Here is a 19,004-nt window from a genome sequence, read left to right on the forward strand (position 1 = left end):
ACTGAGCAAAAACAAGGAGGTTAGGGGCTTCCCTGGTGGCGCAGCAGTTGAGAATCTGCCTGCTAATGCAGGGGACATGGGTTCGAGCCCTGGTCTGGGAAGATCCCACATGCCGCGGAGCAACTAGGCCCATGAGCCACAACTACTGAGCCTGTGCGTCTGGAGCCTGTGCTCCGCAACAAGAGAGGGCGTGACAGTGAGAGGCCCGCACACCACGATGAAGAGTGGCCCCCGCTTGCCACGACTAGAGAAAGCCCTCGCACAGAAACGAAGACCCAACACAGCCCTAAATAAATTAATTAATTAAGAAAAAAAGAGTAAATCCTATTAAAAAAAACAAAAAAACAAAAAAATCAAGGAGGTTATAGTCTGGTGGAAGAGACAGAAATGCACTGAATAATCACACGATCACTGCAACTCAAACAAGGGCTAGAAAGGGAAATGCTACTTGCCTATCATGGGGGGATCTGACCTGCTTAGGGAGGACCAGTGGGCCTTCCCACAAAAGCAACACTTGAGCTGAGGTGTGATTAAAGATGATAAGGGGTCCATGCAGTAAAAAGAGGCAAGAAGAGCATTCTAGAGAGATGGGAAGCAGCAGCACGGGCAGATGGAAGAAGGCCAGTGTGACCGGAGCACAGAGACCAAGGAGAAGCTTGTTATGAGCTGAAGCTAGAAAGGCAGGTGAAGGTCAACGCAGATCCCCATGGTCAAGCTAAGGAGTCTCATCTTTATCCTGAGAACAATGGGAAGGGACTGAAGGGTGGTGACACCAACTCACTTGTATTTTGACTGCAGTGCGGGGGACCAGAGCACAGTAATTCACCGTGGAAAGAGGTGAACCAGTTAGGAGGCTGCTGCAGGGATCCAGGTAAGACCATGGCAGTTGGGACCAGACCAGTGATGAGGGAAATAAATATTTAGAAGGCACACGCTGACAACACCCAGTGTGAGTAATGTATTATGAGCTGTGCACGCAGGCTTGGAATTTTGACGAACAACCTGTGAGACAGGTATTCTTTTCTGTATTTTATAGATGAAAATGACTGAGGCATGCAGAAATTTGTCCAAAGTCCAGGTGGTAAATAACAGTACCAGAACCCAAGCTCATGGTTATTCAACTTCAAAGCCAACTTACAATATTATTGTGTAAAAATTAGAAATAGAGTTAGAATAAAGGGTCTCTACAGCCAAATTTCAAAACTTAGAAGTTTCTTGATCTATTTCATCAAGGTACCAATGATGAGCCCTGAAGAACACAGCCTTAGGACTTGCTTCATAACATGGATTCTCTTCTGAAGGTTTACAACACAGAAGGCATACCTATTTCAACGTATCGGCTCGGCAAGTCCCTCATTTCACTGGCATGCCGTTCCTTCACCGAGCATATCTAGAAAAGAAATTCACAGGTTATTTTATTCATCTGATAGAAAACTCTTCATCACAGGTCATTCACCACATGGTACTTTTGCTAAATTGGTCGTGTAGCACTGAAGATGGAATGCACACAACCTACCCTGTGACTTAAGTGATAGAAATTAACTTCAATGACATATAGCAACCATTACTTATAGTCTCCGACGCTATTCTTCAATAAAGTTTTATTCGAGGACAAAGAAAGGAAGGAAACTAATACAGTTTTAATATGGTTTCAATGACCCATTCTCTGCAACTCTACTCACAGATTCCTTCTATCTATCTCTGACAGAAGCAGAGTCAAAAATGCCCAATGGCTAATCTGGGCAACACCCACAGTAGGTCTTGTGTTTCTGATCACATATTAGTAACATTTCACTGTTGCTAAATAATACTTTGCAGAAGTGTCACATGCTCTTCTTCTCTTGAGCATATTAAAATCAATGTATTATATAATTTAAATCAGGGGTGGCAAACAACAGCCTGGCCCCTGGTCTGTTTTTTTTTATGGCCTGGAAGCTAAAAATCGTTTTTATATTTTTGAAGCCTTGAAAAAATGAAAAGGAGGGAGGGAGGAAGAGACAGGGAAAAACAGAAATAAAAGGAAAAATACTCAGCAGAAACAGTACGTAGCATGCAAAGTTTAAAATATTTAATACCAGTCCTTTACAGAAAAGTTTGCCAACCCCTATTTTAAATTATATATATACAGTTGGGATAGAGATTTTATATATTTATTTTTGTATATATCTCACTTACACACAACCCTTAACACATATGTGTGTTAACAGTCGATGTTTTAGGGTGGTAAGACTAGGGATACTTTATATTTTCTTTGCTCTATTTTCTAACGGAAATGTATTCTATTCTGTAATAAGAAATGAGAAAAATCCATGTAAGTTCAGCCATCCAGGTTAAGACTGAGCCTCAAATGTCCATCAACAGATGAATGGATAAAGATGGTGTGGTACATATATACAATGGACTATTACTCAGCCATAAAAAGAACAAAATAATGCCATTTGCAGCAACATGGATGGACTCAGAGATTATCATACTTGTGGTTGCCAAGGGGAAGGGGGCTGAGGGAGGGAAGGATTAGTAGCTTGGGATTAGTAGATGCACTCTATTATATAGAGAATGAATAAACAACAAGGTCCTGTTGTATAGCATAGGGAACTAAATTCAATAACCTGTGATAAATCATAATGGAAAAGAATATGAAACAAATCATAATGGAAAAGAATATATATATGTATATATATGTATAACTGGATCATTTTGCTGTACACCAGAAATTAACACAACACTGTAAATCAACTCTACTTCAATAAAAAAAAAAAAGGCTGAACCTCAAGTTAAGTACTGATCTTATACAACTTTCATCAGGGACTAGGTTTTTTTCCTTTTTCTTTTAGGCAGCATTTATTGTGTTAATGTATAGCTGCAACCCTAAGTATAGCTACCATATGAAAAATTCTAAAATACAGAAAACCCAAAGGGAAAAAACCAAATTATTATCTGTTGTCCCAGCACAAAGTGAACACTATTAGCAATCCACACTTTTGGGGAAGCTACTTTTCTCAACCTAAAATTACTACAAATAATTTAATGTATTATTTAAATATCCTTACATAATTCTTTAATGTCTTTATAGTATTTCATTACATGAATATACTGTAATTTATTTACTCAATCCTATTTTAGACATTAGTTTTTCTTCTATCTATCTCTGATGCAAGCAATAGTGCCATCAACATACTCGTGTATAAAACTGTTGGACTTTTGTTTCCTTAGGATAAATTCCTAGAAGTAGAATTGATAGATCAATGTACATTTTTTTAAGGTTTGGTTTGGCTAATATCCATGTCCAAATCACTGTCCAGGAACACGGCAACTACATGACAATACGGTCATCCCTTGGTATCTGCAGGACCCTGGAGGATACCAAAATCTGAAGATGTTCAAGATCACTATAGGAAATGGCATAGTATTTGCATATAACCTACAAACATCCTCCTATATGCATTCAATCATTTCTAGATTACTTGCAATACCTAATACAATGTAAATGTTAATAGTTACTGGTTTCCAACAAATTAAAGTTTTGCTTTTTGGAACTTTCTGGATCTTTTTCCCGCAAATATTTTCAATCCGAGGTTGGTCGAATCCACTGATGCAGAACCCACAGACACAGAGGGTCACAGTACTCTCTTTCTCTGACACGGGACTTGAACCCAGTGCTGTGGAGGTACAGGCATTTACTGAGAAGTGACAGGCTATTTCCTCCTTTGACTGGTTTCTGTCATTTGTTTCCTGTCCATCTCAGACAATTTCCTGCTTTCTGTCATTTGTTTCCTGTCCATCACAGACAATTTCCTGTCCGCTCCCCCAATTTTCCTTCTCTTTGTATAAGTTATCCACTCTTCTATCCACACTTACTAGGGAAACTACTAAATTGTCTAATAGGCATGCTCCACATGCCAACTGAACAACTGCTTTATTTAATGTGTTGATAAAAGTATACAAGGAGCAGTGTTCCACGTGGTTTGAAGACAATAATATATATATATATATATATATATGAAATAGCAATATTAATTAGCACTTTTTAGCAACTACTGGGCACCTGTCCTGAGCTGAGGGCTTTGTAAAGCAGATAGAGCTCTGTTCTTAAGAAGATTATGGTGCAGTGGGGGAGACAAACAACTAAATAAGGCACTTACTGAAGTGTGATGGAGAAGTACAGAAATACAGAGCAGGGGGCATCTACTAGCAGGGATGGAAGACTTCCTGGAAGAAGCGCCATGTAAGTTGAAGCAGGAGATGCAGGACAGGTGCAAAAGGGCAACTTGACAGCTTGGGGCCCTCAACTGGAAGGTAATCAGACAGAAGCAGAGAGGATAGGGGAAGGAGGGGCTAGACAGGAGCACAGGGGGCAGATCATCATGAAAGAGGATGATGTCATCCTATGAACAATGAGCATCCTGGAGGGGTTTAACCAGGAGACGGACATCACCTGATCTGCACTCTGAAAAGATCATCCTGGCTGCACTGTTTAGGGCAGAATTAAGGGGGGCAAAACTCGAGTCAGGGGACCCGACAGGGGGATGGAGAGAAGTGGAGAGATCTGAGAGAGAGTGACAGAACTCGAGGACTGCCCGGGCCTCTTCCAATCCTCAGACACCCCTGGAAGGTGATACTACCAGCCCTAACGTAGACACGAGAACACAGAGGCTCTGAGAGCTGCCCAGGACCTCAAGGCTGGAGCTGGGACTCACGCCAAAGCCTGATGGTGTCTCTGGCCATTCTACAACCTCTCTGAAGACAAGGACACATGACACCACTGGCAGCTGGGCCATGGCCTATTCTATCCCCTAGGTGCTGTGGTCTGAGCTCTGTCCCAAAGAGCCCTTAGGCAATCTTCTCTATCACAACACACACACCTCCCTCCCTCTCTCCGTATCCCTTTTGTCATCTTCTATCCATCTCCTCCACACCTGCTCCATCCACTCCGGCAATAACGCCTTCCTTTACGTACCACAGAGACTCATCAATCACACTCCAGTCTCAAGGATCTGCCCCTCCTGCTTCCTCGGCTGACACCCCTCCCCGGCAGCCGCACGGACTCCTAACCCTAAGATTCAAGTTCAAGGTGTCGGCAGGGCCACGCTCCCTCCAGAGGCTCTAGGGAAGAATCTGTTCCTCGCCTCGTCTAGCTTCTGGAGGCTTCCAGCATTCCTTGGCTGCCTCACTCCAATCCCTGCATCCATGGTCACACTGCCTTCTCCTCTTCTGGGGTAGCACTCCCTCTTGGAGGGCCCACCCAGATAATGCAGGATAATCTCAAGATGCTTCATTAGTCACATGTTTTGCCCGACTCTCTTGCCACATAAAGAAACATTTATAGGTGGTGGGAATTAGGACCTGCTCTCTTTGGGGACCATTATTCAGCCTAATAGAGGAAGCATTTCTGGTAACAATCAGCAAACTTTTCACACGTCCCAACAGACTAATTTCCCTTGTCTTTCAGCAAAAGAAAAGCAAATCACAACAGAGGAAAAAGCCACTTGGTCCATCTAAGAAACTTAAGAAATATCAAGAACATCACTTTATTGGATCAGTAACCACACGCATGGGATAGGGAGACTGGGAATCACTTTTTTATCATAGACTTTGGGGGTACAACCTCCTTCCTGTTACCTTAAATGTGAATCACGTTGTGTTCATTTAACACATGGAAACAATGACCACGTGTTCAATTAAGAAAGAAAGAGAACCTGAATCATATCAACGAGACTTTACCTCAGATTAACAACATTTATTTTGATGATAACAATCACTGCATTAATAATTTTTAGGCTTTTCTTTCCCTAGAAGAATTTGAAATAGCCATGTCTCTTTCATGACTTTTCTGGAATTTTATGGCATAACAAGGACAGCCGATATTTATTAAGTACAATGTGCCAGATCCTAGGCTAAGCTCTTCATTTAATCCTCTCCAAAACATGTGATGTGAGAACAATTAGCACTCCCATTTTACAGATGAGGAGAGTAAGACTTAGAGAGGGTCACACAAGAAGTTAAGTGGAAAAGTTGGAATGGATCCCAGGTCTGTGTGACTCTTTAGAGCCGAGCTCTTCCATTAGACTATTGCTGGGCTACTTTCTCACAGCGTCTTTAACTCAGCTAAGTTTTAGTTTACGTTGTTTAGATTAAGGTGTATATTTTTAAAGGGAAGAAAACAACGTTTGGCTCTGAAACATCTAATACGAGGAAAACAACTAGGCATGAAATAAAGGTGAATGGATTTGGGGCCTCCTCTTGCAAAATAGCTTCATTTACCCAGGCACATAATAGGCAGATAATATACATGACAAAATAGCCCCAAATCTTATCCATAATAAGCCTGGGCCTTTACTCCACCAAACTACTAGTGAACAAGCAGGACAATTTCATTTCAACCTTCTTTTTCCACCATCAGGTCCTAATGAAGAAGTTCAGGATCAAAGCTACGGGAAATGAAAAGAACAATAACGAAAGGGGCCCAGGTGAACCAACACCACCTAACACGTGTTTTACACATAGCTAAGGCCAATCGGGTTATGGGAAATTTAAAAAGGATCAAAAAGGCAGCACCATTCTGAACATGGAGAAGTTCAGGAGAAAGGATAGATCTGAAAATCTATGCATATGGAAGAATTCAAGCATGAAGTGATTATCACATGACAATAATAGGCAGGTGAAAATACTCTGGTTCCGAGAAGCCAGTCAAGGACTCAGACTCCTGTGGACCATCTTTGGTAGCTCTGTAACAACACAGACTTATGAGAAAGACAAGCAAAACTACCTTGACAGAGGTGCCCCAGCCAATGATCAGTGTCACACTGTCCTTCCAACAGAGGCTACAGGGATACATATCAGGGCGAAGACTTATATCATCCCGGGGCACATTGGTGATTCTTTGCTTGGAGGTGATGTCAAAAATCTTCACACCCTGGAAAATAAAATAGCATTAAGCATCCTCTACTTGGGAGAAGGAAGGTCAAAGAAAATTTATTAGTGGCCACTGCTAAACATCAGGGATAACCAGCCCAGCAAAGTATTGACAGTGTGTTTTAGGTGCTGCTGGGAGCCACAGAAATGTTCCTACTCCACATGAATCCTGTGAAAACCCAAAACAAAAGAAAACCTCTGTCTTTCTTTCTAGGCAAACTAGATTTTATGAGTGGATGGCACAGGCCACTCAAATCCAACACAAGTGGGAAATGTACAGATATCAACAACTGCATTTCCAAAAAGCCAGAAAGTCACATGTCTAATTGTATTGTTCCACCACAAATACGGGGTTTGGTTTTCAGAAAAGCTTTGAATCTGAAAAACCACTATATAAAGAAAAACACGCCTGACATTTTAAAGTACTCAAATGGAAACATCAAGCAAGCAGCTAAATGAAAATAAACCAAGAGGCCACACGTCTGTTGACCTTGACTGTGACCCAGGAGAAGTAAGACAAGTCCTGACTAGCACGGTAGATTCTGGGAGGTTTCTACCATTCAAAATGGAATAGCAGGGGACTTCCCCGGTGGTCCAGTGGTTAGGACTCTGCGCTTCCAGCACGGAGGGCATGGGTTCGATCCCTGGTTGGGGAACTGGGATCCCGCATGCCACGCGGTGAGGCCAAAAAGAAAAAGGAATAGCACTGATTTGCTAAATTATACCTCAAAATTCCAAAAGCTATGCCAGATGTCCAAAAGGTAATTTTTAAATTTTCTACTCGCCCTACTCATATTGAGTAAACTTGAGATAAGGGAAGTACCAAAAATTAGGATCCACTTTTTCAAAGGTAGGCCTGTTTTGGGTCTGTGATTATACTGAGAGTAAAAGAAAAATCAGCAATATCCTGCCCTTGTTTCATAGCAACTGGCACTTGCCCTTGGCTAATATGCAAATGGTATTTTCAAGACCACATTTCCAATGCAGCCCTTTCATTATTAAGATGCCTTTTCATTTTCTTGGCTATTCTCCATGCCTAGGGTTTCTTCCTCTAAAATAGAGTCCAGAATATGTTGGAAATTACTCTCTCATGAACACCAAAAGTAATGTAATTTCTTTACCCTCTGGGTAGGATATCAATCGCTACATGTACCTTTTAGAAATGGCAGTGGCAGGACATGGAAGCAACCTAAGTGTCCATCGACAGATGAATGGATAAAGAAGATGTGGCACATATATACAATGGAATATTACTCAGCCATAAAAAGAAACGAAATTAAATTATTTCTATTGACGTGGATGGACCTAGAGACTGCCATACAGAGTGAAGTAAGTCAGAAAGAGAAAAATAAATACTGTATGCCAACACATATATATGGAATCTAAAAAAAAAAGGTTCTGAAGAACCTAGGGGCAGGACAAGAGTGAAGACACAGAGAATGGACTTGAGGACACAGGGAGGGCATAGGGTAAGCTGGGACGAAGTGAGAGAGTGGCATGGACATATATACACTACCAAATGTAAAATAGATAGCTAGGGGGAAGCAGCCGCAGAGCAAACGGAGATCAGCCCAGCCCGGTGCTTTGTGACCACCTAGAGGGGTGGGATAGGGAGGGTGGGAGGGAGGGAGATGCAAGAGGGAGGAGATATGGGGATATGTATATGTATAGCTGATTCACTTTGTTATAAAGCAGAAACTAACACACCATTGTAAAGCAATTATACTCCAATAAAGATGTTAAAAAAAAAAAAAAGAGGGAGGAGATATGGGGATATTAAAAAAAAACAGAGAAATGGCGGTGGCAGGAAGCAGCATCCCTGCCCTTTGTCGCAGCCCTCTCGGTTCGGCTGTCCTTCTAGCTCTGAACCAGCGTTAGGGAGACCGCTTGTACCATATTATTGGCCCAGGCAATCAGATGGCCCCTCCACTTCACACTCCTTATGTTCCCTTCTCCTTCGTGCAGAACTGAAGACTTCCATCTGCTCATCCAAGACCGTTCAAACAGCAGCAACTAGGGGCAAATATCACGAAAACAGAATTTTAGAAACCAAGAATCATATATCAAATTCCTTATTATTTTTGCTTGTCCATTCACCGAGTAACAAACTATTCTCAGCCTTTTAAATGTAGGTTTCTAGTGGTACAAGATTTGCATTTTGGAAAGTATTCCCAGTCTATCTTTTACCCTATCGAGGACGCTGTTTAAAATGTGTTCGAGTGTTGAGGTTACTACACAGTCCAGCCACAAGATGGCACCAAAACACCAAAATTCAGGGAAAGTAATGTACGCTAGTCAAAAGATTTTTATCACAGAAAGTTGCTCAAATAGTTGACCATGAATTAATTTATTTAGTAAATTGGGAAATCAAAACCTGATAATGTTTTCCCTGAAAATAAAATATTAGCCACAGATTAAACTGCAATGATTAGAAGGGGTCTTTTACTTAACCCTAGAAAAATAATTTAACAATGACGTTTGAGCAGTAATTCATGTCATAAGAGAATTTTGCTTTAGGATTAAACTTCTATAAAAACTTCAGAGTAGCTAGGGTCTTTACTTTAATCAAAACCTCTACAACATAAATATGTAGTTCTAGAATTCATGCATTATTAAGGATACAATAAAAATTTTTTTCTTGATATATCCAATTTAAATCCTGTAAAAAAAGATCTTTATACAATGTCACTTAATACATACAAGGTATAGTTTATACAATGTGTAACTATATAACTTTAGACATGTAATCCTGAAATATACAGTTAACCTTTTAAAAGCAATTGCTGATGAGAGATTCCATAACAGAATTTTTAAAATACCTATCATAAGCATCAATTTCAGTTTACCTTAGTATATCCCACCCCCCAAATAGGGGAAAAAATAGGGAATAGTAGAGAGTAAATTCACCATATTTATATTTCTCACATGTCTTTCTCAATGGTTAGGCTCCTAGAGCCAGAAGCGGCAGGAAAAAAGGAAAGAAAAAAAAAACCCTAAAATTAAATAAGTGTCCACCGTCACTAATAAGCCGAGTTTAGTCAAGTGAAAATGCCAGAAATGTATAAAGTTCTCTATCATCCATGCAAGAGCAAGGTGGCCTCACAACATCCACAGGGGAGACTGGAGACAGGGCGCCTACTGAGCTCAGGTGTTCCCGTCGGATAAACACAGGACGGAGCTCCTTTACATATGCTCAACGACTTTCTAATCCAGCGCATCCTCCCCCCCGCCCAGGTTCCAAGAAATCACCACCACCAGCCTCCCTGCCTCCAGCTAGTGACACTTAGGTACGGCCTCCACCTGTGATTCAGCCTCTCCCTTGGCCATGACGCAGAGAACAGAGCCAAGGCGGCCGCGGAGCGTGTGCAGCGTTTTGTGACGGGACAGCTCTGAAACTTGGGATCAGAGGTGAAAGCCTGAGAATACAACTCCTGCCACATATAAGATCACAGTTCACTAAAGACAGGTAGCTAAAGACAACTGTATTCAACATGAGGAATTGGTAAGGTCACAATGTCTGTCTTGCCTCTGTGGCCTGGGTCAGGCGGAGGGGATTGTAAGAAGTGGGCGGGGCCCGGGAGTGCTCCACAAGCACCTGTTGGAAGGGAGGATTGGCTGGACGGCCAGGGGGAGATACACCATGGCATCAAATTCCCCTCCCTCACCAATCCCCACCTAGAAACGGCCAACGTAGTATTAAAAGGGGAATAATCTGTACCTGGGTGAGAAAAATTAAATATGCCCTCAATTTTAAATTAGAAATTCTGTAAAACATGATAGAAAGAAGATCCCAGTGAAGGCTGTGATCCAACTCGTTACAAGAAAGAGCCCACCTCGGTCAAGTATATAGCAGAATGACACTCAGTGCGGTGGCGGCTGGAGGTGAGGGAAGTCACAGGGAAAATCTCAGGTAGGGACACAGGGGCCTTGATCAGCACCGGCAGAGTCACACCTGAATAGCTATTCCTGCTACTGCTTGGAGACACAGCTTGGAAGAAAAAAGCAGGCAGGCTGGCACAGGAGGGCAGTTGTGCCAGTTATGTGAGGTGGGCAGTGCCTGTAGAAAGTTACCTTAATAAATACAGAAAGCAAGCTTTAACAAAAATACAGCACTTCCCTGCTGCACCAATGATGACATTCTTTGGTAGCTGTTTTCCCAACAGACACTGTGTTCAGCAAAAATGAAAACATAAAACTTCCTTCTCCCACTACTGTCCAGAGTAAAAGATGTGGAAACGTTCTCACAAAATCTACAGACAACTTCACAGCCACTTCTAGTAAATATGAGCTAACAAGAAGAAAAACTAGCAATATGGAAAAATACACTATTTGAAAACAATAAAACTTGTCTAGGGAATAAGATAAAATCTTCCACTCCTGACACATGAACAAGACATTCCGTAAAGCAGAGAAGAATTTTACAAATAATTCTCCTTATTCTCAGGTGACAAGAAAATTAAGCAAGAAATTAATAACAAAGGATAAGAAGAGCAAAACAGAAAAAAAAACTTAAATAAAAAAATACTCTCTCTCCTTGGGTAAAAGAGGAAATCGGGGCTTCCCTGGTGGCACAGTGGTTGAGAGTCTGCCTGCCAGTGCAGGGGACATGGGTTCGAGCCCTGGTCTGGGAGGATCCTACGTGCCGCGGAGCAACTAGGCCCGTGAACCACAACTACCGAGCCTGCGCGTCTGGAGCCCGTGCTCCTCAACAAGAGAGGCCGCGACAGTGAGAGGCCCGTGCACCACGATGAAGAGTGGCCCCCGCTCGCCCCAACTAGAGAAAGCCCTCGCGTAGAAACGAAGACCCAACACAGCCAAAAAAATAAATAAAAAGAGGAAATCGAACTGCAACCAGAGCACTTGGAAAATGAAAATACAAATAGCACAAACCTAAACTTTAGGGAATGTAATCAAAGTTGTAAACAAGGGAAAGTCCATAGCTCTCAAAGTTAATAGTGAACCAAAACAGATGTGTGTGTACTAGCTACACAGCAAAAACAAAATACTTTATTGAGGGAGAGAGAAGAAGAACTAAATAAATGGAAAGATATATTACGTTACTGGATGATAAGACTCAAAATTCTTACTGAAGAGCTTAAGTCTTACGAAGTTAACCTACGATTTTAATGCAAACCCAAAGAAAATCCCAAAGGAATTTTTTCTAGAGCTTCCAAAATGCTATGAATTCATTTGAAAATATGTGAGAATAACAAGAATTTTTTTTTTTAATTAAGCAATTTGGGGGTGGGGCTGTGGATGTGCCCTGCCAGGCAGTAAAACGTTATATGAAAGTAACACCCCAAACAGTATACCAGTGGTCTCGGAATTGACAGGTGAAGGAAAAAGGAAAGAAAAAAACTGACAAAGATGAACCAAAATGATAAGGTCAGACACTGGGGGCAGGGACATGGCTGTCTGTGTGTGTATGTAGGACCCACAATCTTTCTGGAGGGTCCTTTAGCATTATGGGCTCAAAGCTTTAAAGATGTCCCCAGGAAGTCCTAGCCTAGAAATTTATGCTAACGAGTGATCTGATAAGTGAGTAAAGAGTTATGTAAAGTTATTTCTAATGGCCAGAAATAGACTGAGTAAAATGTAGTAGAGCTAGACAGCTGAAGAGTATACATTCATTTTTAAATGATTTTATTTATGGACTCTTATTAACAGAAAAAGAGGTTCAGGGCATATTAAATAAAAAAGCAGACTGCAAAACAGGATTAAATATGATGACTTTTAAATAAAATATGAATGTGTATCCACGCATTAAAATCTGAAAGACACATTACAAAGTAATCATAATTAATTCCAGAAAGAGGTGACAGGTGATTTTATATTATTTCTATTTTATAATTATTCCGCATGGCACATGTGAATTATTTTTTATAGTGTTAATATGCGGATGAAAATCCATTCTCTAATTTTTATAGTCAGGATAATTTAGGGGAGTATTTGAAATAAAACTATCAAAAAGTTCACTGGAACTTGAAGGAATGTTTGCAGCATCCTGACTATGCGTTAGAATTAATTCACATAAACGGTACCTATTTTTTAAATAAAACATTCAACTTTAGAAAATGTTAATAAAGTCCTGTTGTAATTCCAATTCAAATCAAACTCACTCCACTCCATCCTTTCTGCTGTGGTCAGTGTGCTTTCAGTTATAGAATGAAGCCGAGGCCGCCAGCCTCCTTTGTCTCCTGCTCTAGCTCCAAGGGAAGCTTCCAGCAGAGGGCAGGAAGAAAAGGAGAGAGTGCTGAATTCAGTCTGAGTTTTCAGAGTTCTATTACAATAAACCTTGTGTAACCTGCTCTGACACAAATCAAAGGAGCAAAGGAGCTTCTCCCTTATTTTTATAATTCGGACGGCGGCATCAGTGGTACCCATTCTGTGCCACTGATGGGTACTCAAAAACAGGAGGTGGGGGGCAGCTAATATCCTAGCTTCTGTAAATGAAATAAATTTTAACGAATTTACATTACAATTTTAGACACGATTCATGTTATTTTTCCCATGTCTTTGAAACAGCGGTAGTTTCATCACTTTATATTTGAAAACTAAGAAATTTACATTTTATATAAATTTTATATAAGTTTATATTTGAAAACTAAACAAACAGCCTTAAATATATTAGAGAGGACCATCATTTTGGAGAATTCTTCCGTAAGTCAAAATAACTTCCCCCTGATTTCTTGGTTCTACATACGTCTTACAGTCATGCTGGTTTTGAGTCATGGGATCACGAGCACCATTTTATATCTAGTTCACTGAGATCAGGTATTTTCTTCTCATCTTCCTAGCAGACTGCAAATCCATCGGGGAGAGAAACCACATCTTATACGTACTTTACTAGACACACAGGAATAACAAATATTAGATACTGAGTAGGCTTTCCTAGGTCTGCAAGTCTTATTCTTTCCTTTGTGGTCCATACACACAATGTATTTGCTACAGGAAGAGCTGTGTGATTCCCAAATCCTCCAGTTACTCGGCCCATCTTTAGTTAGTAAGGTCCCTACACTATTTCAGACACATTGGCATCTGCCCTAATCTCAAAACTCTACAGGAAAAGGACCCTGAGACTGATTCATCCAAGGAAAACATCTGTACCTTGAGAAAGGGCTCACTTATTCTGACTCTTATGTCCTACTCCTGAAATGCTGGTCTCTTTCCCTTTGCTCAACGCCAGAGGATATAATTTGTGTACAAGTTGTCAAAAATTTGCAAAGTCCTTTGAAGGTGAGTCCTCCCCTAACTGCAGCCCCTTGATTTCAGGGATGTCCACTGGCCTCCCATTTGGCCTGAGCAGTGATCCCCGGAATGGGTTTGACTGCCTGCTCCAGGGCTCTCTGGACTGTCACAGGGCCCACTTCTCCCAGCCGTTCCCTCGCCCAGCCTGCCTCTCTCCTCTATGTTACCTGCCTGACCCCTTGAAGCATTTATTTCTGCCTTCCCTCTCCACTCCACTTAATTCTTTTTTTTTTATTTTTATATTGGAGCATAGTTGATGAACAATGTCGTGTTAATTTCAGGTACACAGCAAAGTGATTCAGTTATACATACATGTGTATCTATTCTTTTTCAAAGTCTTTTTCCATTTAGGTTATTACAGAACATTGAGCAGCGTTCCCTGTGCTACACAGTTGGTCATTGTTGGTTATTTACTTTAAATATAGTACTGGTACGTGTCAATCCCAAACTCCCAATTCACCTAATTCTTTACTTATAAGTCCTATTTCCTAATCCACACATAGTATAAAACCTTAAATGTCAGCTAGTAATTATGGAATTATTCCCATTACTGTCCTTTGAAACTCTCCAAGTACAAGCATGCTGTACATACAGGATTTGATGGATAACATTTTATAAGACATACAGTTTCAGACAGGAGGGGTCAGGATTTTTCCATCCTGATCTATGGGCATTTCAGGCAGAAACACACTAACTGGCAGGAATGCCAAAGAAAGCTCTGTTTCGTCAAGTTAAGACGAGACAATCTGCTTTTGTTACACACATTCTACGCTAATTTAACTACCACAAAACTATCTGCCTGTATTTCACTGACATTTAATAAAATCCATTTCTTTCTTGCAGCCATAAAACTGCCTAGAGACCTACTGAGCACGAATCTTCTACAAAGCATTTTAGAGGGGAAGCCATTGGGTGAACTACCCTTAAAAGCAGCTGGTTAATTTATCTGGTTCATCTTCCACATCCTGTAATACTGAGTTGTCATTATCACAATACTGAGAGCAATTTAAGCTCAATGGGAGCTAAGTACATAGAGAAGAAAAACTGTTTCCAAGAGGTCTGTTTTTTGTTGGAGAAAGTATTTTAGGGCTTTATTTCCCATAAATCCACATTCTGGCAGTCAGCACTCTCAGTACTTATATTTCAATAGGAGCCCTCAGATCCTCAGCAATGTACTTTATTCTCCTATGTTTTGTGCTGATAAATCTATCTAGAACTTTCCTGCACCACATCCCAGCATCTCCCACACATGGGCATGATTCCTATTGGGCTGTAATAAAGCTGCCAGTTCTGGCAGCCTAACACCCGTCACTACCCATCACCATTCTTCCCTCATGGAGGAAAGGGAGGGTGATTGGCCCTTTGTTAATCACTTTGTGATCTTCCAAGTATATAAATCACTTGAGTCCTTCAGGCTCCCTAAACACCAGCATCACTTCTTGCTCTGAGTCTGGGGTCTAATAAGCCCATGGGCAAGGGTGTTCCACCAGGAAGGATCGAGAGGCTTGGAGAAAACAGACTCCACAAAAGACAAAATGCTTGATCAGAGAAGATGCTGGAGTGTGAGATCATAAAACAGAGAAATAGTGAAAGAAACGCAAAACCCAGCAAGTTAACATATGCCAAATAAGACTGTCCCAGGAAAAATAGACACAGGGTATAATGATGGGGAGGACTTGTCACAGAAGGATTTTAAAATCCAAGATTGGAAGAGATTAGGGATAAAACTGAAAAAGTCAAGAGGGCAAGTAAACAAAAATTAGTGAGCATGGAGAAGAGCTGCGGTGGTAGCTGGCTGCTGACAGCAGATAGGAGTCTTGAATCTTGATGGAGACGGAAGTGACCGAGAAGAAGCCCACAGAGCAGAGAACACCTTTGTCCTGCTTCCTGCTTTGGCTCAGTACCAAAGTTTAAAGCACACAGCCTTTCGAAACACCATTGAGAGAGAACTTAAAACATGTAGGAAGAAGACAGGCATTTCCCAAATATATTACTGCTTTCATTCAGCGGTTAGTTCCTGCATCCCCTTTCCCAAAAGGTGAGTCAACACGTTTAAGAGCAGTTAAACACAGGCCAGATACTGTTACCAGAGAAAGTCTCTCTGTACACAGATGGATTTCCAGAGGCCACCGCACAGGGTACCTGCTTCCAAGCAATATCTGAATAAACACAACTAAAATACAACACAGGTTTTGGACAAATCCTTGAAGTTAACTATTCCTGTGAAAACTATGTAGCCAGATATATGCTTTGAAATTTAAAAAAACACCATATCAACGTAAGGTAACAGTCAATTTAGTGACCAAGAAATACAAGCTATGGGTTCAAGGTGAACCAAAGAAGTTAAACATAAGAAATGCTGCTTAGGGGCTTCCCTGGTGGCGCAGTGGTTGAGAGTCCGCCTGCCGATGCAGGGGACACGGGTTCGTGCCCCGGTCCGCGAAGATCCCACATGCCGCAGAGCGGCTGGGCCCGTGAGCCATGGCTGCTGAGCCTGTGCGTCCGGAGCCTGTGCTCCCCAACGGGAGAGACCACAACAGTGAGAGGCCCGTGTACCGCAAAAAAAAAAAAAAAAAAAAAGAGATGCTGCTTAGGAGCAGTCCCTTTATATTAAAGAAAAACAAAAAACAAAACAAAACAAAAAAACCCACACAAAAACAAACAAAAAAACTAGCAATGACAGAGAGATATATATCTATGTATCTACTTGCCCATCTATATGGGTTTAGCAGTCAACTGTAGCCAGCATGTGAGGCAGACTCCTATTCAAACTAGCAATCTGCAATTTCTTCATATGCAACTCACAACTGTAAATGGGATTCCAGAAACGAATGGGGCATTTAAAAAATAGTTTTACCACTAAAAACAAAACAAACAAGCAAGCAAACAGAAAACCTTCCAGGTGGGTCCTGCAGACTTAATAGAGCTGGTTGTTCATGTCAAACACCTTGGGTCTGTTTTTCAGTTTGCAGCTGTCTGAGGGTCTGTTTCCTGGGGCTGGCTTCAAGGTTGGACCCCCTGCCCCACTAAGAGCAGAGAAAACACAAAAGCCATCCACTGGGTGATGAAACGAATTGATGTTCTGTGCAATGAACAAATATCTCTAATTTTAACTACGCATAATCTCAATCATAGACGACTCAGGGGGAGATCTTTGCACAGCAAGGTTATGAAAAAGAAACACAAAACTGCTAAGTCTTGAATAAGACAAAGCGTCACCTGAACACACAGGTTTATGGATCTGAACAAGCACTTCACTCTATGCAAAGTAAAGCAAAAGGGAACCAGCAAGGACCTACTCTATAGCCCAGGGAACTATACTCAATATTTTGTAATAACCTATAAGGGAAAAGAATCTGAAAAAGAATATGTACACACACACATATATACATGTATATATAATGGAATCGCTGTGCTGTACACCTGAAACGAACACAATATTGTAAATCAACTATACTTCAAGTAAAAAAAAAAACAAAACAAAGTGAAGCAAAAGGGGGAAAGTAAAGATCGGGACCCTGCCTACAGAAGAAACCAAGTGAAATGAACCTGCCTTTAACTGGGCACCGTGGCTTGTCTTTGAGAGCCTCCAAGGAAGCAGCAGGACAGATGGTTTGGGGGCAGACTCACATCTACGGAGTGGAGTATAGTCGTCTCCTTTGTACATGGTTCAGCATCTACTCTAAAGCCTCATTATGACTCCTATATAAGGCCTCCCTAGAACAAGAATAATTATTCCAGGTTTAGCTAAAATTGGAGAAAAGGCTGCAGGCTATTCAGTAAGCAGCAATAATTTGTGCTCAAACTGACAATAAATATCAAACGGACAGTCGTCAATTGTCCTGGCTTCTAGGGTAATAGTAAAAGCTGCCCCGAGCTAAGAATACAACCAGAGAAATCACAAAGGAAGAGATATAAGTGACTGGTAAATAATAATGCTCAAAATCACTAATAATTCAAAGAAGTTACAAAACGACACATTGGAATCTCTTTCTATGTATATCAAATTGGCAGGCTGATACGGTGAAACGGTTCCTCTAACACAGATGGTGTAAATCAGTATGTTTTCTGGAATGTACCTTTACTTGGCAGTTATGTATCCAAAGCCTAAAAGATAATCATAATCTTTGACCCAGTAATTCTCATCGTAAGAATCAGTGCTAGGAAAACATTCAGAAACACAGACAAAAGTTCACGCCCAAAGATTTCTAGCTTCATTACAGCATGATTTATGCTAACCCCAAACTGGATACAACCTAATGGTCCAATAATATGAGAATGATTAAGAAAAGTAAATAGACCCACAGGATAGAATATTATGTAACCATTAAAGAACATCTGAGCTAAGATTAGACTTCAATAATGTAGGGAATTTCATATGATTTACAATGCTAAGTTGAAAACAACAAAAAAGAGTTGGGATTACTTTATACATTCTTTTATTATTGCTTTTTATTATTATAAAAGGCATGTTTTCTACCAAAAAAAAAAAAAGCAGAAAAAAAGCCAGTGAAGGCCAGAAAGAACACTAATAATCCTGCCCAGATATTGTTAATAATATATGTTCATATTATTAATATTGTTAATAATTTGGTACACAGCTTTCCAAGAAATTGCTCCACCAAACATTTATATTTCTACCCAAAAAACGAAATCAGACCATACACATATTTTCATAAAGTACCTCAAAATAGAAGTCATCGAGCAAATGTTGGGCATTTTATTTGTCAAAACGAAGAAAGAGAAAAAAAGCTGGCCTGCAGGAACTGGCCTGCCATTCGTGTTCTCAGGGTGAATATAAACAATGTCACAGAACACCAACATCAGACAAGGCCCCGTGACCA

General features: G+C 40.8%; 1 protein-coding gene across 1 annotated transcript in view; it reads right to left on the reverse strand.

Annotated features, from left to right (window-relative positions):
* VPS41 (VPS41 subunit of HOPS complex) overlaps positions 1-19,004 on the reverse strand; it is a 193,655-nt gene that overhangs the window by 66,244 nt on the left and 108,407 nt on the right. Inside the window, exons 8-10 of the mRNA XM_081243488.1 lie at positions 8,806-8,925; positions 6,767-6,913; positions 1,324-1,390 (exon numbers count right to left, since the gene is read on the reverse strand). Coding sequence (XP_081099614.1) covers positions 1,324-1,390; positions 6,767-6,913; positions 8,806-8,925 — 334 coding nt within the window. The remainder of the gene's footprint in view (positions 1-1,323; positions 1,391-6,766; positions 6,914-8,805; positions 8,926-19,004) is intronic.

Source organism: Mesoplodon bidens (assembly GCF_964165515.1).
Source record: "Mesoplodon bidens genome assembly, chromosome: 9".
NCBI lineage: Eukaryota > Metazoa > Chordata > Mammalia > Artiodactyla > Ziphiidae > Mesoplodon > Mesoplodon bidens.